Source organism: Drosophila ficusphila, unplaced genomic scaffold (assembly GCF_018152265.1).
Source record: "Drosophila ficusphila isolate 14025-0441.05 unplaced genomic scaffold, ASM1815226v1 contig_414, whole genome shotgun sequence".
In the NCBI taxonomy this organism is placed as follows: Eukaryota; Metazoa; Arthropoda; class Insecta; order Diptera; family Drosophilidae; genus Drosophila; species Drosophila ficusphila.
The window spans coordinates 1,040,203-1,063,939 of NW_025064328.1; the positions used below are offsets into that span (position 1 = coordinate 1,040,203).

Below are 23,737 nucleotides of genomic sequence, written 5' to 3' on the forward strand. Positions count from 1 at the left end.
AATGCCTCCGGCAGGACCTGTATCTGCAACCTCTACCCGTCGCTTTCCCTGTTCGCATCCTTGTTTCGTGACTCTGTGTGTGTGTATGTGTGTGAGGGTGTATTTGTGTGGGGGCCCCGTTCGTTATCCTTATGTTTTATGCATGCGGCAACTGCGCGTTAACCGTTGCCGGTGGCTGCCATTGCAGTTACCGGTTCTTAGAGCCGCTCCTTGTTATCCCGCTGACCTGCTTCCTGTCCGCCTGTCCGCTTGTCTAGTGTCCAATGTCCCGTGTCCTGTGTCCTGTGTCCTGTGCCCCGTGTCCGGGGTCCTTTGTCCTTTGGCCCGATTGCCCTTGCAAATGCATGCAAATTTAAACAGTGATTTCTGGCCATTCAATTGACATACAATTTTCCACTCACTGCCAAGACCAGCAAACAAGCCACCAGTGATGGTCAACGCCATTTGTGGCTTTTTGTACCCCAACCTTAATTTTCGTACTTTTTTTAGTACCTTTCAGCTGAGGTTATTGCGATTAACCATTCCGAAATTTTATAGTAAATCGAATTTAGTTGTCGCTGTCACTTCATCATAAATTAACATATTTTTATTGACTTCCTTCTTACAATTTAAAATAAATATTTTTATTAGAACTGAACAAATATTGCAGATAAGTATGAACATAATGTTTATTTATGTATGAACATTAAATCAAACAGACACAAAAGTCGCTTTCGTTCGTCAACATTTGCCAACCTATCCTAGCCAGACCGTCAACTTCCTAATTAGGTTTATCACATATACGATTTCATATAACAGAAATTGGTTAGATGTCCCAGCACTACCCCTGAATATTCATATATCCCAAAAGAGAGCTGGGCCAAAGCTGCAGGCGAAATTGGAAGCGTTAATCAAACGCTAATGAAAGTAAATCCTCCTTCGAGCGCTCAATTTGTTAACCCGGGGGGCGGGGTGACTGAAGCGGGGAAATGGTATTAAAAAAATACACAACGGTAAACTTCGCTAATTACATCAGGAGTAGAACGCAGTCGTCGTCGAGCAGTAGAGCGCAAAATAAATTGCACCACCCACGCACACTAACCCACTAGCGAACGCCAAAGGATGTGGAAGGATTTATCCGAGTGTGCCGTTGTGGGCGGTTGCAGGTGGGCGGGGCCGCCGAGAGTGAGTTATAACTCGTCGTCGGTGGGCGCAAGGACATCGCGCACATGCGACACAGGCAAGGACGTCCGACCGACAAGGACCCTCTTCGCGTGACGCGACTGTGACATTTTCACCGCCTCCTCATTTCAACAAACTCCACAATCAAACCTCGCTAAGAATCGAGTGCTTGAAAAAATTCAAGTATTTAAAAGAATCAGTGTGTTTCTTATTTCAAGGACGCCTTTTAGCACGTGTATTTTAATTTGATCTACGATGCGAATTCTCAGTAAAATGTCTCTTCCATATCAGCTATCCACTTAATGGGCATATTTACTTGACACAAAAGGGAATGTAAGATAAGCTAGCTTCTCTTCAATAGAAAGCCAAGACTTTTTCACTGATTCTCGAATTAGAATTTCAATTTTAAGATAACATTTGTGTTACATTCCCTTGGAAAACACTGCATAATTTGCAATGCTAAAATAGAGAAGCCTAAACGAACAGAATGGATGGGTGGAAATGGGAAACCACGATGGTGGGAAGTACGAAAAGGAAGTTCTTTAGTTGCAATTTGCTACTGCCTGATTAATGATGGTTTCAACGGATCGAATTTGCTGCATGACGATGTGCATCGGTGTCTGTGGAAATATGTGGGCGGACGTGGCTGTTTTGGTGGGTGCACTTAACCCACTGACAGCAGCAGCAGCAGCAGCAGTAGTAAAAACTTTTGCGCTCCGCTCCAATTGCTTCGGCAACTTTAAATGCGTTTTTTCAACGCCTTACCCTGGAAACTTTAAATAAGAGGGCTGCTGGAATGTAATGTAACTTAATGCAATCTAAAGATTAAGATCCTTTTACCTAGTTTTTTTTATTTATTATTTAAATTATTTAAAGCTATTGAGATAATTTAAGGTTCCAACAATCTTGCAATATTAGAACATTATTTTCTCAATAAATATTTAACTCTATGATTCCTAGTGGTTATTGCACAAAAAAAACTTAAAACTCATGGTCAGGATACCAACAAATTCGATACCAACTTCAGATATTTTTCTTCCCTGTTTTGTATGTTTCCTTTTTTTCTGCAGGGAGAATTACTTTCCTAGTATTTTTCTTTGGCTGTTAATGCTGCGTAAGGATGTTGCTGGAGTATTTGTTGTTGTTGCTGTTGCTGTTGCTTTGTATTCATTATTTATACGCAGGTCCTGGCAGTCAGAGGCTTTTTGCATTGTGTCTGAGCTAATAAAAACGCAGCAGCAGTAGGACCAGAAGCAGCAGCAAAGTTGTGTTTTCTAGTTGAATTGAATGCCTGCGGTTAGCTGCAGCGTCGTCTTCAGAGCGCAGGAATTGCTCTTGGCCAGCAGGACTCTTCCCTGTTCAGCTGGCTGGGTTTTCCTGCCCCTTTTCTACTTTTTGCCAGCACAAAGTTTGTCCTCCGGTCAGCAGTGCGTTTTGACCACGACCATGTCTGCATCTTGTGCAGCCAATGAATTGAATTGTTGCTTGCTTTTTTGTTTTTTGTTTGCCTTTTGCTTTTCGTTATGTGCTTTTGTTTATGCAGGCAGAGCATAAATTTTCTAAGGTTTTAGTTTGCGGAAAATTAAATTTTTTTATATCTCTGCCCTCCTGCTTTTGCTGTATTTGCTTTTATTATGTTTTATGTGCTGCCCAGCGAGGAATAAAAAGAAGGAGCGATGAAAGGGGGGAGAACAAAGTTGACCGCAAGTAAATTAAAGTTTTGTTTCGTTTCGTCTGTCTGTTGGCTTAAATAGCCTGCAAAGTGTTTTCGTTGTCAGCTCAATTGGCCCGGAACGAGTCAAAGAGGACCACAAATAAAAATCTGGCTTGAATGCAATTGCACAAAAGAGACATAAATTAAATAAAATCAAAACCCGCAAAAGTATGCCAGATATTCTGAACCGTTTGAATCTCCGCAATGTTATTGAGTTTCCGTTTTGGGTTTTTGTTTTTAAACTCAAACGCTCGGTAATTAAATTGCAATTGTTTGCGGGTCTCCTTTGTCGGGTTAATGAGCAATTATGAGCCATCAATTGGCAGTGGCAAACAAGCCTGACACGGCGCCCTTACGAGTGGCTCAAAACAAAGAAAATCCGCCAAAATGAACAGTTTAATTGGCTACGGCGGACACTTGCAAACACCTACGGATCGAGATGTGTGTATGTGGCAAACAGCTGGGGTCAAATATTGACAGCGAGTTCATGTCACCAATATCATGTAACAATTAACTTTTTTAATGAAAAATAATACTTTTTTCAACATATTTGAAAAGAACAAAAATGTAGTGAATAGTAGCCATATAACCAAAGTCCTAATAATTTAATTAGTTGTTCACTTAATATGATAATGTGCTGAACACGAAACTAAACAAATGACTTTTGAGATGGCATATATAATTTGGTACAGCCGCTTTGAAGTTTTCATTTCAGTATCAAAAAATCTTGGCTTTACTAGTATTTTGCACGCAACTGTGGTTAGAAAGGGGCACTTACACACACGCAACTCAAAAAGCGGCGACAATTGCGAATGGCTTTTCTCGATGGCGCAGGTGGCACAGTTGCCTGGCAACAATCGCAACCGTTGGTTCTGGCCAGGAGCCTAATCGGAAATGGCGATTTCCTGGCCCCGCCCCTTCCCCTCTCCCCCAGTTCCATTTGGGGCCATCGTTAGGGGGACACATTAGGTGCATATGTGCGAATTTTCTAATTAAAATTTTTTGGCAACTCATTTCCCGTTGCCTGGCGAAGCAGCGAGCAGGTGCAAATCGCATAATGGGTCGGTTGAGGCGTTAAAGCGAGTGAAAAATCAGTAGTTAACACAAGTTCCTGAGTACTTTGGGAAGTGAAATTAAAAATGCATCGAGGTTGCGACGTGTAGAGCAGCAAAAGACCGCGTTAAAATATAATTGGAAGCGGCACGTACTTTTAATAACAGCATTTTGTTAAATATTATGTAGGTGAAAATGGCATATAAGCTGTGAGCAAATATATTTCTGATTTTTTATTGAATTTTCTTTGGTAGGTGCATAAAATTACTTTAAAAATGCCACGAGCAAACCAGAAAGAGTTGAACATCCAGTATATCTTCTTTAAATTTAGTAGATGAATAAATAAATAGGTATAATAAGAAGCAATCAAGCCAAAAATAACAAAGAGTTTTTGCTGAATCAACTATAGCAAGATTAGCCATTTAATTAGCAAATTATATATCCAAACTAGGAGACATTAGTAAGCCCCAATAATAGCAGCTGCTCTGTAATACCTTCTATTACCATCAAAGGCATTAGAAGAGCGCTTAAATTAAATGCTTTTTATATGCCATCGGGGACCGAGTCCTTTCCAGAATCACACACATGCACTTGAAGGAGAGCCCCTCCTTTCTCCAGTTGGCACCATTAAGCAGATGCGTAGTTTCCTTAGAGTTAAGTGTTGGCCCCGCCACGCCCCTTTCTTCTGCCCTCGCCCCTTACATCCATTTTGGGGCCCAAAGCGAAAACGCTTTCGAATCGAGTGTGTAATTGGTTTTGTGGCCACCACACACACAACACACACACACACACACACAGATGCAATAAGACAGTTTGGAAAGTGCAGTAAAGTAGGTTCACCATTTTCCAGGACATTCATTATGCAGATGGGTGAGTGTTTGTTTATGCACGTATGTGTGTGTGTGTGTTGCAGGCACAAACACTTGAGGACGTCTATAAGGCGCTCTAATTAATTGTTAATGAGTCATTTGGACGGATTATTAGTCTTGTAACGATTTGTAATGACGCCTAAAACACATCTCTCACTTGTGAATTATTAAATGCCACGTTGCATAATCTCGTTTGAATTATTGAGCCTGGCCTTGAATAATCTGATCGCCTGATTACCTGAATAATTTGCATGCATCGATACTAAAAGGGGTTTTGATTTAATTAATGTTTGCCTAGAGGTTAAAGCTAAGTATTTTTCGAAAATATTATTGATGTGCTCTTCCTTTTTCCAAACCGTTCGTAAACCAATTTAGTTTGCTTTAATCTCTTCCACTTATCTGCACATTATCGATTAATTGGTAAATAATAAAAGCTCAAAAAGGATCCTTTTAACTTTTCCCCCAAACTGAGTTTAATAAACTGGCTCCAAGGATTTGCGAAGGGCCTTCTCGTCCTTCTTCTTATCTTTTTCTTTTGATTCTTATCTAACTGTCAACACTTTTGTGGCAAATTAAATTAAATCATAATTTCAATTACCAGAAAATTGACCACAAAAGCGGCCAACGGTCATTACTCTGGCCATCAAGCCCTTCCCCTCGCACCCACCTTCGCCCCATCTAGCCATCCCGCTCCCGCTGCCGCTCCATTCATTAACACTTCAAAGTTTTCTGCCTCAGACGAAAAGGAAAGAGGGAGACAGCAAAGCGAGAGAGAGAGAGAGGGGGATAGCACGCAACAGCACTCGAGGCGTTCGTTAATTTGTTAGATGAACAACAAGCTGCTGTCGCATCTAAGGTTTTTCCGGAGACCCCACCACTCCAAACATTTCCTACAGAAAAAATTTCACAGCCTCCGGCAAAAGGCAAACAATAAATAAGCGCAAAAGAGCAAGGACTACTGTGCGAAAGAGGGAGAGAGTAAGGCGGAGAGAGAGAGGGAGATATATAAGGCACACCACAACCGGAAGAAACTATTGTTCCGGAAAAGTATGCCCAGCTAGTTACGGAGCGAAAAAAAGGGAGCAAAAATGATTTCGCACAAACTTTTCTGTTTAGTCAATCATTTTAATTAAGTAATTTTTTTCGCCTACTTGTCGTAAAAGTTTTAATAGACGACCAGCGGAGTGTGGGAGTTTCCGGGGGGTCAGGGGGTTGCGGGGGTTAAGGGGGTTCAGGGAGGTTGGAAAAGCCCTCAACTGCATTTTGCGGTTAATTATAATGTTGGGCCTGATTACATTTGCCATGTCGACGTCCGCGACTCTGGGATTCTGCTCCCCAGTCGGTGACTTTCAGTTAATTGCCGAGATTTGAAGTTAGTTAAATGCGGCCCAAGTTGTTTGCCGACGCCCTGTTTTGTTCCCAAGTCGAGTTCAGGTCATCAAAGTGCTACAGAAAAAGTTCTTCGAAACTTTTATTACCTGCTGATCAGACTTCTTGGGCACTTCTGCCACCTCTTCGGTCCGCGAGTTTGTTGCACATTTCAGCCGACCGCTAAATTAATTTAGTTTGGTTCTTGCATGAAGCGAATTTAAGTGAAATCAATGAATCAGTCATGGTCGAGTTAAATCCGAGTTTTTCACTCAGCCCCGGGGAAACTATCTGCGGCACGCCCACTATCGTAACGCCCACCGCCCGAACTTCCGTCCGCCGATGATGTTGAGGAACTTTTGCGCCCTGCCACGAATCGAAGTTTAAGCCACCAGCCAGCCAGGTGCATGCGCCTTGAATTTTAAGTTCCGACTGCAGTCCTCCCATTCCGACTATCCATCCCACTATCCATCCCCGCAGCCATACGCTCGATTTCCTAACTAAGCACGCAAATGAAGCGTGTGCCCATCAAGGATGCGACTCTATCTCCCTGCGGTTGCACATGCCATTTATACATATTGCCGTGGATGCGTATATATCCGCCTGGCGGAGCGGACTGACGCAACAAGCAGCAGGATTCGTGGCACGTGAAGACAACCGCAGAGAAACGGCACCAACAATCCGAAAGAATGGGGGAAAAGTGAGCGAATGGAGCTCAATCCGTGTTTAATCGGAGAAATTATGCAATTCCCAGACAGTGGGCATAGACCGGTTCGCACCAGGCACAGTGGTGTTGAATACATCTTCACCACAATAAAATAGAACTGAGCATAAAATATTATAGTTCCGAAAAATAGTCATCATGATCATTGGTGTTTTATAAGTATCTTAAAATGTTGATTTTAAAAAGATTTCAATATTTATAAATTTTGTTGATTCCACAGTTTGTTTACTTTGTAAAGATTAAATTCTAAAGCCCTTTTTGTATGAACAGATAAAGGAAATACATTTCAAACTACATTTTAACATTTATTAGAGCAACGACATCAAGTTAATTATCAAGATGTTTCTCACCCTTCATCGTCGTAAGCTTACCTCTCTGAAGGTTTCAGAACAAACCAAATTTACAGCTGCTAGAACAGGGGGCCCACAAAGCCCGCATGTCATCCCTTTTATTCCAATGTCGGCATTAGGGCTCAGGAGTTGTAGCCAAACACAGCTGACAATTTGGCAGCGGGAACTGTCGCCAAAGTTTATTAGAAGGCAAGGGAGCTCAGAGAGGCGTTTATATGGATACACTGGTGTGGGTTTGGAGTACGTGATGTGGCAATTAGCAGATCGCACATCTAGTTCTGACACCTCTCCAAGTTCGCCTGAGGTGCACCATATATATAGGCCAGATCACACTCGCCACCACTCAGTTGATGTGTGTGGAAGTTTGTTTTCTCTAATCGACCGGCTAACAGGAACCAATAAGCCATGGCGGCCACCAAGTACGATAGTTTCGAGAAGATATGGTCGGGCCCGAAGGACAAGGAGTACTACGGCCCTGATATGACGCTTGGTGAAGTGGCCCTCATCATCCTGCGTCTCTATTCGGATAAGGTGATGCAGGTGTTCGATCCCACGGGAGAGGCACTCACGGGTGGACAGTTGTTGGACCAAAGTCGTCGTTTAGCCCACGCCTTTCAACGCCTCAAGTTGCAACGAGGAGATGTGGTGGGAATTTCGGCCAAGAACACCACTTACCTAACTGAAGTGGTCATCGCAGCCCTGCTGAATGGTACACCCATTAACCCACTGCATCCGGACTTTGATCCTGGTAAAGAAAAGTTGTAACTATATAATTTTCATATGCTAAGTTGTAGTTGTAGTTCTTCTAGATGCTTTTACGAGACACCTTTATATAACTTTAATTATAAACTGAAAACTATAAGTGTGTATACTTTCTTAACCCCCCAGAAACCACTGCATATATGTATGAGATCACCAAGCCCAAGGTGATCTTCTGTGACCTGGACAATTTCCAGACCTTGAGTGCGGTCAAAAGCTGCCTCAAGTTCAAAACGGAGATTATCCTGCTCACAGGAACTCTGCCTGGAGTGCGTAACGTTCAGGATCTTCTCGCAGATGGTTGTACTGGATACGACGAGAAAACACTGTAGGTAGAACTTACCCAGAAGTTGGAAAAAAAAACCTTTAAACTAGTCCTGATCCTTCAGCTTTGCCTGTCCGCACTTGAGTGGCGACGATACGGCCTTCATCATCACTTCCTCTGGAGTAACCGGTTTGCCCAAAGGAGTAACCCGTTCGCATCGCAGTCTCCTGAACAGCGCCAAAATGTGAGTGAGAATCGAGTCCCAGTGAAATATGACCCCTAATGAATGGTAAACAGCCCACAGTTGCTCACCTCGGAAACAGTTCTGTTCTGCAACAGTCCACTCTACTGGGTTAGCTGCATTTTCACCCTGCTCGCTTCCCTGGTAAATGGATGTCGCAGGATCATTACCAATCGACCTTATAGCGTGGAATACTTCGCGGCCCTTGTGGAGAGGAACCAGGTGACCTTCGTGCTCACAGTGCCCCATCACATGGCTGAGTTGGCCAAGAGTCCCAAGAAACAGGAACTGGCTGAAAGATTACACTCCGTAAAATCTTTCGTGTGCAGTGGCTCGAAGGTTCCTGTGGGAATCTGGAGGCAGTTGTATGAGTTACTTGGTGCTGATAGGTTTTCCGTGCTCTATGGGCTCACAGAGTATGGAGCCATCTCCAAAAATATTGGAGGACCATTGGGTAGTGAGGGTAAGCTACTGCGCAATGTTCAGGTGCGCTTGGTGGACGCGCATGGTCAGTCCTTGGGTCCCAATCAAACGGGTCAGATCCTCGTGAGACTGAATCTTCGCTGGGGTGGCTACTATCACAATCCGCAGGAAACCCAAGTGACCGTGACTCCCGATGGAAAGTGGTTGCTCACCGGGGATCAGGGATACTTTGATGACGATGGATGGTTTCACTATCAGACTCGTGACAGCGATGTCTTCAAGTACAACCAATTTCCGGTTTATCCCAAGCAAATCGAGGACGTCATACTCCATCTACCGGGAGTTCATGAAGTGGCTGTCTTCGGAATTCCCGATGAGGTGTCCACCAATCTCACTGCATGTGCTGTCGTCCGGGAAGACAATGAGCTGGGCGCCCAACTAACCGATGCGGATGTCAAGGAAATTGTGAAGCAACACCTAAGTGAAGCTTTTCACATTCGCGGTGGCGTGTTCTTCGTGGACGATCTCCCGAAGACGACGAACAAGAAGATTCAGCGCAGGAAAATCTGGCCTCAATTGAGCGAGGCTACCACCCATTTGTAAGGTTATCTTCGTTGAAAATAAATATCAGCTGTTGAAAAAAGTCGTGTTTTATGAATGTAAACAAAGTGATTCATCTGGAAAGACGTACAAGAAGTAAAAAAGTTTCCACATCTGCCGTGTCTGGTGCGTTGCTGGTTTCGATTAGCGTGATCCAGAAGCGGGACTGACACGCCAATAAGTAAATCAGCATCTATTTTAAATGACACTGGCGACAAGCACGTCTTTGCGTGGCCGACTAATTAACAACTCCGCTTTGTTTTCCTATGTCCGGTGGCATATAAAACGCCAATGAGGCGCCATAAACCACTTATTCGATCGCCATGAGCTGTGAGGTTCACTACGATGCCGCTTCGCGGACTTGGTTTGGCCCCCGGGGCAAGGACTTCTACGGTCCGGAGATGACCCTGGGCGAGGTCATCATGCGGGTGATGCAGATCAACGCCGATAAGGTGATGCAGCACTGCGATCCCACGGGGAAGGAGCTCACTGGAAGCCAGCTGGCGGAGCAGAGTGCCCGAGTAGCCCAGACCTTCAAGAGGTTGGGACTGAGGAGGGGCGATGTCATCGGGATCTCGGCGAATAACTCCACCTTTCTAACTAGTGTCGTCATCGCGGCTTTATTGAGGGGAATTCCCATTAACCCATTGCATCCGGAGTTTACAGAGGGTAAGTCAATTAGGTTAAACAACTTTCATTGCATTTCCTTTTGTATTAATCAATTTTTTTCGAATTTTATTAAGAAACTGTGAAGTACATGTATGACATTACCGAGCCAAAGATTATCTTTTGTGATGTGGAGAACTATCATATAATTAAGACGGTCAATGAGAAACTAAAAAATCCCGCCAAGATTTATCTGATCAATGGAAAATTGGAAGGAGTGCTGGATATTAGTGATCTGCTCAACGAGGATGAGTGCATCACAGCTGCGGCGTAAGTTCCTTGGTTCTTTATAAAAAGCAAACAATTTCTATTAACAAGGCTTAATTTTAGATATGTACCCTGCCCAAAATTACACGGTGATCACACGGCGTTTATTGTTTGCTCCTCGGGAACTACTGGAATGCCCAAGGGTGTGACCCGATCCCATCGCAGCTTACTCTGCAATTGCAAAAAGTAAGTAGTATTTTATAATTTTTATAAATATATATTGGTAATCATATTATAATTTCATTATTACAGTCCAAATACCTACACCAGAGACAGCGTGCTGCTATCGTTCAGTCCGCTTTACTGGATATCAGGAACCATTATTCTTTTGGCCTCACTTCTAAATGGCTGCAAGCGCATCATAACCAATCGGCCATACAGTGTGGAGTACCTCCTCCAACTGGTCGAAACGCACAAGGTGACCTTCCTGTTCTTGGCCTCCCACCAGATTGCACTGCTCTCCAAACACGACAGGGATCTGGTTCAGCTGAAGGCTCAGCTCCAATCCGTACGAGTTCTAATTGGAGCCGGATCCAAAGTGTGTAAGGCAGTGGCCCGGAGAATGTACGAGCTGATTGGAAGCCAGAGGTTCGTAGTGGGCTATGGACTTTCTGAGATGGGAGGTCTGAGCAAGAATGTGGGAGGACCTCTGGGCTGCGAGGGCAAGGTCATGCGAAATGTGGAGTTGCGAGTGCTGGACAAACTGAAAATGCCGCTGGGCATCAATGAAGTTGGAATTGTCTACGCCCGTTTGCGATACAAGTGGGAGGGATATTACCGAAATCCAGAGGCCACAAAGAGAGCCCTCAGCTCGGACGGAATGTGGTTCCGAACCGGAGACATTGGCTACCTCGATAGCGAGGGCCACCTGTACATCCAGACCCGTGACACCGATGTCTTCAAGTTCAGCAACTTCCAGATTTATCCCGAGCAGATCGAGGAGTTTATCCTGAGACTGCCCGGAGTGAGTGAGGCCTGTGTCTTTGGTATCCCGGATGCGGTGGCCACCAATCTCACTGCCTGCGCCGTTGTTCGAACTAAAAGTTTGGAAGGAGAGCGACTGACGGCAGAACAAATCCGAACCAAAGTGGAAAGGCATTTAAGCGGAGCCTATCACATTCGAGGAGGTGTCTTCTTTGTGGACGGTCTACCGAAAACCCCCAATGACAAGCTGCAGAGACGAAAGGTTCTCGGACTTATCAAGGAACTCCAAATTGAAGCTCAGTAAAAATGTTTTAGTAATTATTATTCGTAAAAGTACAAGCGACTGAAATTCAATAAGTGGAGCAGCCGAACCTAAAAGTAATTTGTTTATTGGAAATTAGTTTTGAACACTTGAGTTTTATTTTATGATTTTTTTTAAAGCTTTTTAGTTAGTCAAAGATAATTCAATAATATGTTCACTAAAAACCTTTATTTGAACCACTGTGCGTGCCTAGAAGCTTAGATGGCTAACTAAGAGCGGGAGCTCAATGAATTCTAATCGAGATTCGAATTGTAAAAGCCCTGTCTGAGGCCTTCAGAGGAAAGGGGTCGACTTCTCCGTAGCTGGGGGCCCTGGGATCCTGGCAATGCCAATGACAAGCAATTTGTTATTTGTGGCACCCCTGCGGCTCCGACTCCAGTTGCCTGGGCGTAAAAACATCGACTCGGACAGATATTCTACATAAAATGAATTGAAAAATTAAAATTGCAATATGCAAGGGGCATTGGGCACTGGGAGACTGGCGAAACATACATATTTTATTGGTTTTTGTTTCTGTTTGGGGTTTTTAGGACTTTTAGGATCGAAGCCAGTCAGTACAGCTTCGACATTTGACAAATTCCAAAATGAAATGCTCGACAAAACATGATTCAATTTGCCTTTTTCTCCCCTTCCACACTGCCAGTGGAAATATAGTAATAGCATCGGTTAGCGGGGGAGGGGGAACTAAGCCCTATAGCCGAATGGTCCTGCCGGATCGGGTGGGTTTTGGCCTCCTGGTCCCCGGTCTCATTCGGTGTTTCTGTGGCCGTCTGCATTCTGCAACTAATGCGGATTATCCCGGGGCTTTGCCAACTGCACCCAAGGTGTAAATTTGTGTGCCAGGGATTTGCATGACCAACGAATAACTGAATGAATCAAGGCAGGAGTAAGTCGGTGAGTGAATGAATGAGTGGGTAAGTGAATGGCGAGTGAGTTGCTTAACAATTTCCGCTTAGAGGATAAACCGAAAGAGGTCAACATCTCCATTGCCGTCTTCTAAGCCTCTTTCACTTCCCACTTTTAAGGCATCCGATTTTTTTGAGTCCCACAAACCTCTAGTAACAAAAAAAAAAAAAAAGAAATCCTCTTCAAAGAAAACAAACTTTTTAGCATACGAAGTAGCCTGTTTTAAGGCTGAAAACATTTCACAAGCAGCGTAATTAGTTTGAATAAGCTATAATACTTGTGCAGTTATGAAAAACATTTCATTTGTGCACCTATAAACCAAACAAGAAAATTGTATGCAAAATATTTGTTTAATGACTTTTCAATTAATTGAAACCCTCTCCATATTAATCCTCTTTCAGAATTGTACTTGCGGTTTTTATTTTTGTTTTGTTGAGCAAGTATAAATATCTCTTTACCAAAAAGACTTTTTCCTTTAAATTATCTTTGCCAATACAAAAATATATTCGTTTCCTCGCACTTGAATTTTTATTTTACATAACATCTTTAGGATATAATACTTTTTTAACAACCTTGACCACAAGTTTGATTGTGTCTACAAACTTAGTTCCGAATTTTAATTGCCTTTCCTAAGTGGCTTACTTTAGAGAATTGAAGTTTCAAAGCCGATAGAGTGAGCCAATGTCACAAAACAAAATGTGCAAAACCAAAAACATTTCTACTTCAACAAATAGAATTTTTTAGCCATTCTTAAAACTGTTTTGCAATGCCATTTCATTTGACCAACAGGTAAACATTATAAATACACACAAAGTTATACTGTGCCCATTTTATTTGCTGTTGCATTCAACAAATATTTGCCGGAAACAAAAAGCTGCAATTTATGCTTTAAATTTTCATCAAGGAAATGCGCAGCATATGTAATCGTGTAAACAAGGGCAACCATAATACCAACAATAACTGTACCGTCGGATAAGGAAAGTGCAACAACAACAGGACCGAACCCACTCAACCCAACCGAATTCGGGATATGGAGAAGTTTGTTCTGCTTCCACGTTGGCTTGTAATCAAACAAACATATTCGTTAGTACCCAGGGTTGATCTACACAGGACCAGGAAGGAATATACATATTCCTATAGAAGGGAGAGCGAGAACGGGATATCCCGCATATGTCCTGCGCCACGGAACATGTCCTGTGCCTCGATCGCTGAACTCGCACATCTGCCGTGCGTTGATTTCGCCTCGGAGGGTTGAAATGTTTGCCCAGTTCAAAGTGGTGGCAACTATTGCTGCCACACACAGCAGTTGGGCAAAGGGCCGTTACTTTCGAAGCTGCTCGCCACACCACACACCTGGACTCTGGGTGCTGGAGAACCCACAGCCCTCACTCACTGCAATTGAAATTATGAACTTGTTTGTTATCATGTGCTTCCCATCGACTGGTAATTAAAATGTACAGACACCAAAAAAAGACTCTTGAAAAGTTACAATAGATTAACTGAAGGGTATTTTTTAGTCGATTAGATATATCTGCACTATAATTTATTTTACAATGGATTTGCATTTGATATATACATATTTTTAAATTTTTTATTGTATTATATTTTGAGTTCTTAGCAATTAAAATTGAATTTAAAATTTTAAGACTTACTTTTTGAATTGAATACTAATAGAAATATTATATTTATGCATTTACCAATGCCATCTTTAGAGAGAAATCTTTAAAGAATGTTCTAAGCAAAACGACTTAAAGGTAAGCACAATTTAGTTGGTATTTTATATTAACTCATCGGTTAAGATATAATTTTTCAACAAAACCTTGCCCAAGGTGGCCTTCGGAGGCCAGTTTAACACCCGTTACAGAAACCACAATAGGTGTGCCAGGGACATGGGTGGATGCATTGCAAATCGCCTGCGGTAGGGTAATATTTATCTCAGTTTGGCCACCTTGAGGGTCCCGCTCGGGGGCCACATTCAAATCAACTTCAAGCCCATGCAATTTTTATGCCACGCCCCCTGGGCCGAACCCCACCACCGCAGCTGCCACCCACCGACGGACCTACACGTGCATCTGACTTGTGGTCATCCGGCAGGATTCCCCGAAGAGTGGAGCAAGTGTGCGGTGCGTGGCACTGGCGTTGGTCAGGGACATCTTGCCCGTGTTTGTCGGTTAATAAAATGTATGTTTTTGTTGCCTTGCGGTTGCCTAGGTCCCCGCCGCGCCCTCCGCCCCCAATGACCACTGTGCATACATTAAGCGCCCTTTATTGAGCTTTTTATGCGATTTCCCGGTGTCGACCTGCTGCGGCTGATGCTTTTATCTGCTCAATGCGCTCGAGCGTGCCTCGGCTGCCAATGAGGCATAAATTCTTGATTTCACGCACTTTTGATTGATGGGAAAGGATGTGCGAAAATCCCCCGAACACCTAAAAAAAATGAGAGCCAAAATTGACCATTAACTTAAGTTATTCATAAAATATGGGATATGTGGGAAACCTACACCACATAAATAACATATTAAAGAACTTTTTAATTCCTTTTAATATGTGAGTATAAATTTTATATTTAAAATTGGTATTGGTACTATTGCTATTTTCTGTGTGCAAAATGAAAAGATGCTGGCTTGAAAGTTGAGGGCTTTTGCAAGGCTCTTTTAAATCCCCAAAATCGGCAAGAACACACAATATTACAATCGGATTCGATGTAAAAGCTGCGGGCCCCAAAAGATAAACAGAAAACTTATCCTCGCACAATAGAATCAAAATTCGTGTAAATTTTGTGTGTTGGTGTGACAAAAGTGGGCTTGATAAGATTTTGAATGGAAAAAGGTGCTTCTTGAATTCGGCAAGAGCCGCAAAGTATTTAAAGCGCGCTCACATCCGGGATTAGATACGCCCTGGAAAAACATTTGTATACTTTTACGAACATTGAAACCGAACACTTCATTTTCTCATTTTAAATTTAGTTCATAATATTTTTAAAAAAATTGCAAAACAACAAACGTTTTTTAATCAAAAGTGCAATATAAATTCAACATACAAAAATGGGCTACAAATTATTTTGGGGTTGGCTATTATTCCTGAAAAAAATACAAAAATAATTGTAAATAAAAACAAGAAAATAAGGTACAGTAAAAAAATTAACACAAGACAATCAAGAATAGGAAATTAGATATGCATAATTTTGAATAAAATGTATCCCATAGATTCACACTACCAAAAAAAAGCCGAATTCTCGAATTCTTGTGCTGATGGTTCCTTTAGCCGGCCCACGTGAGGATCTGCAGCTGTTGTGCTGGCTTTAATATCCTTGGGACAGGAAGCCCACCACCGGAAAACTTTCTCGGCCTGAATGGGAGCACAACGAAAACAGCAACCGAGGCGGTAGTTGGAAAAAAGGACGCGTGTCCTAACGCCTGCCAGCCGTCTGTCTGGCCACGCTTGGCAGCGCCTACGCAGGATAAGGGCTGCGGAGGGATGGAGGTCCTCGGGAAGAGGTGCCAGGATAGGGGTTGGGCGAAATAGGTCCGTGGGGGTGGGGTTACCAAGAGGTCTTGGCACACGCCGCCGGCGTCTCAGTTGAGCGCTTCTTGGTCAGGGCCCACTGAATAATAGTTCACTTTTCATCGCAGATAAGGAAATATGTATATAAATAAGCATTCACGAATGGCAGATCCACTCCTCCCCTTCGAGCCCCTTTCTCATTTGCCTCTCTGCCCTTCGCTTTTTTGCTCCTTCTGTGTGGATTATAATTTCTGAAGACACGCAACCGAACGCCCACGTTTAGGCTAAAGTCTACATTGCCAAAAAAAAATATTTTTTGGGTATTAAATAAACTATTTAAGTTAACTACGATCTAGTTATGTTACTAGTAACCTATGGAGTTTTGTACAATTTTTGTTTTGGGAATTAATGATTAATTAATAGGGAACACTTGATACCCACTCATAGAAAACTTTATTTGTAATTTTTTGTTGAGTATTTTTTCGTTCTCTCTGTGTAGCAGCGAATTCATCATTAAATTACGTCTGGTAAGGAAAAGATGAGGAGGAAGCCGCAGCAGTAGAAGATGGAAAAATCATTTATCCTGCCCTGGACCAAGGCTGTTGAAAAGAGCGAAATTTTCATAGAATATTCCTGCCATGTTTGTCATGCAATGCGAGGGAAAAACAAACGCCCCGCCTTCCAATTCCGGACGGAGCTTAGTTCATTTGCTGGCAGAAAAATAAGCTTGCCTTTGCTTTATTTAAGCAAATATTTGATATGCTCCAGAACCCTGCGATGCAGCACGGCAAACGTTGAAAGCTTAAAGCATAAATCAATATTTGTCACAGCGAATGGGGAACTCATCACATCCAGCGAGGTTTTTAATCGCATTCAGGAATGCCGAGGAAATGGGGAAAGAAAAGCGGGGGTTTTCGAGCTGGCTGATAAGATAGGCCAGGTGAAGTTGGAGCTGGGCAAACAATCGAGGCCCTCTGATAAGGCATATTAGCTCTCGAACTCGAATCGCTTACGAACTCCTCAAACAAATATTTATGGCATCCAAAACGATACGGTCTTATATTCAAATTAAACCATATTTTCCGTTGATTTTTTATTTGTTATCAGGCACGAACAAACCAAACACGTTTTTTCATCGCGAGAAGCAGCACAGCAAAAAGGGATTGCATTTTTATTGCTGACTGCATAAAAGGGAACATGGGAAACCATATTTTCCCTGTTTAATCTATAATAACTTTCTGATTGCGATGATTCGCGGTAGAACATAAAATAAAAAAGACATAAAAATTTCACTACATTTATGCGTTCTCACCCAATAAAAATTACATTTTCATTACTAGTAACACCATCAATAGCAGAGTCGATTTCGAATTTTCTGTCCGTCTGTCCGTCTCAATCTGCTGGAAAAAAGGATTTATTTTAATAGCTTTAGCTAACTACTTAGTTTATTATTATTTGCATGGGCGAACTTTTTAACACCTAATCTTTAAATTTCACAAAACAAATATTTAAGTGGCTGCTTAAATTCATGAATTTATAAGACTCAAAGTCAGTATTCTTACAAAAATAAATTATTTCAAAATTCTTTAAATTTCATTTACCTTCGAAACTTACATTTTTGGTTGAGCTTTAGAAATTACTAGAAACCACTTAAGTGACTTCTTCGAAAATAATTTAAATATTGTTATCACTAGTCAAGTTTTGCCAGGGTAAATGGTAAATAGTTTTTGTAAACATTATCAAGTTTACAGTTTTCATCGAAACGACACTTTTTGCGTTTTCCTTTTGTAAGTCATTTCAGAAGGGTTTGGTAGTGCTGCACTTAAGTAGGTTTGGCAGCATCTAAATTACATGGCCCACTGGATGGCTGGCCGGCCAGATCCTGGCTTACATCCGTTTCTGGCCATCTGGGCCTGGTCGGGTTGGACTTGCTCAGTGCAGCAGCAACATTCAATTAATTTTACACGATGTAGCGAAAATCCAGCCCCAGAAACATGAAAGAATATCCTGGCGGGCGGTTGGCGGGCAAAGAAGTAAGCAAACTAACGATAATTTTCCAACGGAGAGGATGAAAACGGCAGAGTGCAAGGGAAAGTTTAAAGCAAAAACTACGTTGTAATAACATTTTAACGATATTAGCACGAAAAATGTGGCCCGGCATACAAAAGCGGAAAGTGGAAAGCTTAACGATGCTAAACGAGTGCAGTCTGTGCGTGTGCCTGTATGTGTATGGGTGTGGGTGTGCGACAGAGAGGGGGCTGGATGGAGCGAAAGAGAGGCCAAAGGATGCGACACTCACACACACACACACACATGTAAAACGAAGGCTGTTAGCTTCGCTTTTGCGGCTGCCAAAGAAATCTGCAGCGCAAATTGTTCAAATATTTTGGCTTTGCCACGCACACAAACACATGCAACCCCGCCCACTTTCCCCACCCCTCAACCCTTTTCTGTCCCTTTTCTTTTCGCTGGGAGATCTCACAACAATGGAGTATAGGAAGGGGGGCAGGTTGGGCGGTAAACATTGTTCAAATGCAGCGAGTTGTTACATAATCCACGCTGCCTCGAAAAACATATGTTATTGCACAGAACCCTACTGTTTTGACCCACCGAAATCCACCCACCACCCCGAAAATACCCACTCCCCCCGAAAGGCAACCGCATAATGGCAAAGTGAAAAGAGTTTTGCTTTCGGCGGCCTTCTTTAAGCGCCAACTCGCGAGCTGCCATCGTATTATGCGCTGCGATATAAATCCATTTATACACTCAGAGAAAATCGAGTGACTTAAAATAAAAAAAGGGAAAATATGGTTTGTATTAAAAGATTTTCATTACCATAAGATTTAAAAGACTTAAGGATTTTAAGGACATATTGCTCACGTAAGACATGAAAGTGGTTTGAAATTTCTGTTCTAAAATAACAATTTCCAAAATAAAGTTTTGTAAACTTAAAAAAACAGCATTTTGCAAGTTAAAATTTGGGATTCCACTTGCTTATTAAAATTTTTGTTTCAATAAAACTTTCTTTATTATTATGCATTTTTGTCTCACCTAACAATGGGGGAAACTTATTTCATTAAAAATGAAGTGCAAAGAATTTGCTAAGTGTTTACCGCCACGCAATCTGCAATCCCTTCTGCCCGCCTTTTGTACTTCCACCAACGAGCCCACAACATCTCTTTCGCCATATCGCTATCTCACTTACTCATTCGGGATGCGTGAGCCCAAGTTTATGCAATGTTTTTTCGCTTGTTTTGCGGCAATGTCAACAGTTTTATTCTGCCCGCCCCCCACCCGCTCCCCATATCCTTTCTCCTGTCGCGCTTTTTCTTTCAGCTTGTTAATATAAAGCAGACGCCATCGCCGCATTGTTGTTTTTCCAGATAGGCCAGCTCCACTGTGTCGGTCCACACTTATAAATTGTGTGATTTCCCCCCAGCGCCAGTTTAAACAACAATGTGCGTCAAGTGAAGCGTGTCCATGAGAGCTTCGTCCTGGCTGTGAGTGCGAAAATGGGTGTCTCTGTGTGTGTGTGTGTGTGTGTGTGCGAGGCGTTAAAACAAAAGTCAACAAAGCCGATCCTCCAGTGTGTCTCCGTGTGCGTGTAAGCTACTAAAATAGTAAATTATGAGAGAGCACACACAAAGGCAGCCGCAGCAGGAGCAACAACAACAACAGCAACAAGCTTGCTGCATTTACCGCTTAAGACAAACAAAAACGCGTTGCATACTTAGGTGGGCGCCAAGTGCCTTTGAACTTTGCCCTCAGCATTGGCTATGACTTAATAAGCAGCCCACTCGAGAGCAAGAACATTTATGTTAATCCCAAAGTTCACAAAGGGGATTGGGTTAGCGGACAGAAACATAGCACGGTCAAGAGTCAGATGGGTGGCATGTGCGACAAACCACTCTATTATCACGGCTCTTATAAAAATAACTAAGTTATAGAAGAAATAACAAGGTTCCCAAACAATTCAGTAAGATGCCTAAACCCTTTCGATGGACTAAAATTGCTTTACCAATATTTTAATAACCGAATGTATCTTTTATAAATGCAAATTTTGTTGATACTTGTATGTATCTTGGCTCACAAAAATTAATTACGTTTTCTTAACATATTTATGTAGGTTGATATATTATTTCTGAATATTATACAGAAACTACAATGCAGGCCAGTTTAAACTTAATCCAGTTAACAAGCTTTCTGTCTGTGGGCCCTCCTTTTTTAATTGTTTTTAAGACAACGTATAAGTAAACACGTTTTAGTCTATTTGAGAAAACCAAAGTTAGGAGGAAGCACTTTTCAAGCTTTTTTGTAAAGTTGAATTAAAATAATTAGGGTCTTACGTAAACTGAAGAAAACCCGAAAGTTTTCTTTCTCTATCCCCACTTTTGAGAGCCAAAGCATAGAAATTAGCTAATGAAGTTGTCGAATTTGACTTGGGGCACCCCTTTTACTTTTGCTTGCTCGCGAGAAGACTTTGAAAAGCTGCTGGCCATGCTTTCAAAACAACCACAGCCAAGCGGCAAGTGCAACAATGTCAATGCACTGTGCGGCTGATAAGAAGTGCAGCTGGAAGTTTAGGGTTTCTGCTGGCGGCTCGGTTCCGCTGGCTCGGTCATCTAACTCAAGGTAAACAAGCGGGCGACTCCCAGCCAGCCAGCGACTTGTTGCTATCTTCTATCTCTGAGCTGTCGCGATTTCGCTGGGTGTCGTTAAATTATTTTCTTTACTGCTGCGGCGTGCTCTTTATATTGCTTTATATTGCTTTCTGATGACACAGTCGCGGCGATAAGGAAAGCAGCTCCGCGAAAAGCTGAGCCAGCGCGAAGTGCAACTTGAGGCGCCTGCGGAGGCGTCGGGTTTCCGCTTCGATTCGAGCTATTGAATATTTTCCTTATTCCTCCCGTTTGCGATTTCCGCAAATTCGGCACTTCGAAAGGTGAATCTGCTACTGTCAGATACAGAAAGTTAATCACTTTGCCGATCTCCGCTTCTCTGTTTGTCTGACACATGAAAACTTCGACGGTGACTCACGATGCAGAGAGTGGTACTTATTTGTTTGTTCAGAGATATCTCTTTGAACTCATGCTGCAAATATGCCGCTGAAAGTCAACTCGAGCACAGCTGGCTCTCTGATTAACTTGGAGCTTTCAAATTTTCTATGCGGGAGTTAATGTATCTCTTAATTTGGAGTTTCAAATTGACTGGCTGTCAGAGAAAATAATGTTGGTGCAGCTGTAGGTAATGAATGAGGTGATTAAAAGTTAAAAGCTACAAAAAAGAATAACATTCCGAAATTACTGCATTTTTAGTATGTGTAAGTTTTTTAATCTATTGTGTGTCGTCTGAAAGTTTGGTGGCTATCAGCAAAGCCATCGATGAGTTACAATGCTACTTAACTTTGGTTGCTTTACATTTTGGTATGCAGCTGTTTGTCCATGTTATCTTTTAGTTTTTTTCGAATTTGGTGACTGCTTATAGAGCCAGCGTTGAGTTACACTTGAGTAGAGCTAAGATAAAAAAAATTTACATTCTGTTACTCCACCCCGGGAGCTTAGAGCCTCTACAATTTCTTGTAGAGGATTCGTTATCAATGATTTTCGATCGTACCGGTGATAAGCCAGTAGCGACTTATCCTAGCGGTGGGGATGCCACCTGGCGCCATCTAGGAGTGACGAAAGTTTTATTGTTGGGTCCATAGTGACGTGGACGAGGGGGTGTGCGGGTCCGGGGAGCCGAAATTTGTTACTAATGTTAAGTGAGCGATAGAGCATAGAAGTGGTGGAGATTTGGAAAAAGAGACCGTTTCTTTTTCTCGGGGAGCCTGGGGCTCGACTTGAACCCGGGCCTTCCGAACCGGAGGCCAGCGCTCTACCTGCTGGGCCACCGTCCCCGCTAAGATAACACTGATAGTTAAATGCCATTTAAGTGGCTTTTTGCCATTACTCATCAATAGCTCACAACAAATCTATAGCAACCCCATTTGTCAAAATAAATCTAGAGTTCTTTCGACACTGGCCCACTAAACAGTATCGTAATCTATCCGTTGTGCCAGTTTGATAACATTCGGCTAGGGGCAATCCAATTTAGGTAAAGGTAAGGTTATGAACTCCGTCTCTCCAGCAACGCTCCTCCATTAGTTCAGTCTATAAATAGCTGACAAATGCATTGGATCATAAATTTCACTAGTGCAGCATATCGAAAACGCCGTTGCATGCGATAATGCTCGACTTAATTACACATGGGGGTAGGAATGTGCAAGAGGGAGAGGCTAGAATTTAGGGGAAAGGAGGGAAAGAGACAGATGCAGGGGGTGCAGACAGCTGGCAGACGACGCGACTCGCAGTGGCACAAATGCACTTAAGTTTTCTTCGCTGCGGACTCTGCTTTTTCGGGGAGGAAGTCGTGGCATAAGGCACACATCACTGCCAGCGAAAAGAGAGATCTAGGGGAGTACTAGTTCCATTTGCGATTGAGCAACGGAATGGTTATGATTGCAGTACCTACTCGATAGGCATAACAAATACAAAAAGAAGGATAATTATTTTACATGGAACTAGAAACTCACTCATAGGTCATGGAGATTTATGTACCATTAATTATCACTTAAAAATTATGAATCTTTGAATGCAAACTTGAAGAACTCAACAATAATTCAAAATTAACAAATATAATATGGTATGATTCTTAACACAAATATTTTTTTATGTTTCACCTTTTTTTTTTAAAATTAATGAGTTTGATATTTTAAAGCTCTAAGCCTCTCATTATGTAAGATCTAGAAAATCACCATTTGAATAGCATTAGTTGCCTTAATTCTTTCAGCTGCCCTCCTTTTCCTTTTCGGTGAATCACAGCAACTGCAACCCTCGGAGAGTCCTCACTGTACCACAATTGCAGCCTATAGCTCGCGCCAAAGTCTGGCAGCTGTTGCCTAGAATTCGGCACTCAGTCTCAGCCGAAGTCTCAAAACCCAAATCTGAACCAGAATCCTTCGCAGACGCAGACGCAGACTCATTCGCCGGTTCAGTCAATGCTCATTCAGCTCTGGGGATAATTGCTGCCAAGCGAAGTGACATTTCTCCCTGACAATCCTTTGTGCCTCTGCCCAGGATTTGGACCCATTCTTCTCCGTCATCTGCAGTCGTAGTTGCCGTTGTAGTTGTAGTTGTAGTTGTAGTTGCAGTCATACTTGTACTTACAGTTGTTGTTCCTGTCATGCCGTGCAAATTCAGGCAGCTCGACAAACAGACTAAAAGACAGACACAATTTATGTTTGCCAAGCGGTGAAAGGAAGTAGTAAGAATACACTGAAAAAATCATAGATATTTCTGGGGAAAATAAAATGAGCTTGTAAAGTTTAGATCTTTAAATTCTTCTTTGAGGAATTTTACAACAAAATATAATTTTACATAATTTTAATTTTGTTTAATTCTGATACCCTAAGGCCAATATACCATATTAGGCTAATTGTTTATGCTGATAATTTTCTTTCTCTGCATTTAAGGGCAGCTGAGCCGGCTGAACTGAGTTGAGCTGTGAGGCTCGTGCATTTCGTTAACGTGACAAAAATACATTGATTACATTTTTTAGCTGCACTCGACTCAGAATCTACGTT

At 42.3% G+C, this 23,737-nt stretch overlaps 2 protein-coding genes across 2 annotated transcripts; both read left to right on the forward strand.

Moving 5' to 3' along the window:
• Window positions 1-7,573: 7,573 nt before the first annotated feature.
• LOC108095116 (luciferin 4-monooxygenase) lies at window positions 7,574-9,570 on the forward strand. The gene is made up of 4 exons (XM_017196054.2): window positions 7,574-7,987; window positions 8,128-8,326; window positions 8,388-8,507; window positions 8,561-9,570. Exons 1-4 carry the CDS (start codon window positions 7,645-7,647, stop codon window positions 9,528-9,530), a joined length of 1,632 nt encoding a protein of 543 aa, XP_017051543.1. The 5' UTR covers window positions 7,574-7,644; the 3' UTR covers window positions 9,531-9,570.
• Window positions 9,571-9,850: 280 nt separating this feature from the next.
• LOC108095115 (4-coumarate-CoA ligase 1) lies at window positions 9,851-11,781 on the forward strand. Its single transcript, XM_017196052.1, has 4 exons — window positions 9,851-10,196; window positions 10,271-10,463; window positions 10,524-10,646; window positions 10,713-11,781. Exons 1-4 carry the CDS (start codon window positions 9,851-9,853, stop codon window positions 11,686-11,688), a joined length of 1,638 nt encoding a protein of 545 aa, XP_017051541.1. The 3' UTR covers window positions 11,689-11,781.
• The last annotated feature ends 11,956 nt before the right edge of the window (window positions 11,782-23,737 follow it).

Excerpts from the sequence above, each read along its gene's own strand:
- LOC108095115 (XM_017196052.1), top strand. The coding sequence starts at position 9,851 with ATGAGCTGTGAGGTTCACTACGATGCCGCTTCGCGGACTTGGTTTGGC. Across the intron at positions 10,197-10,270 it reads GCATCCGGAGTTTACAGAGG|AAACTGTGAAGTACATGTAT; the intron begins GTAAGTCAATTA and ends AATTTTATTAAG. Across the intron at positions 10,464-10,523 it reads GAGTGCATCACAGCTGCGGC|ATATGTACCCTGCCCAAAAT; the intron begins GTAAGTTCCTTG and ends GCTTAATTTTAG.
- LOC108095116 (XM_017196054.2), top strand. The coding sequence starts at position 7,645 with ATGGCGGCCACCAAGTACGATAGTTTCGAGAAGATATGGTCGGGCCCG. Across the intron at positions 8,327-8,387 it reads GGATACGACGAGAAAACACT|CTTTGCCTGTCCGCACTTGA; the intron begins GTAGGTAGAACT and ends CTGATCCTTCAG. Across the intron at positions 8,508-8,560 it reads CTCCTGAACAGCGCCAAAAT|CCCACAGTTGCTCACCTCGG; the intron begins GTGAGTGAGAAT and ends AATGGTAAACAG.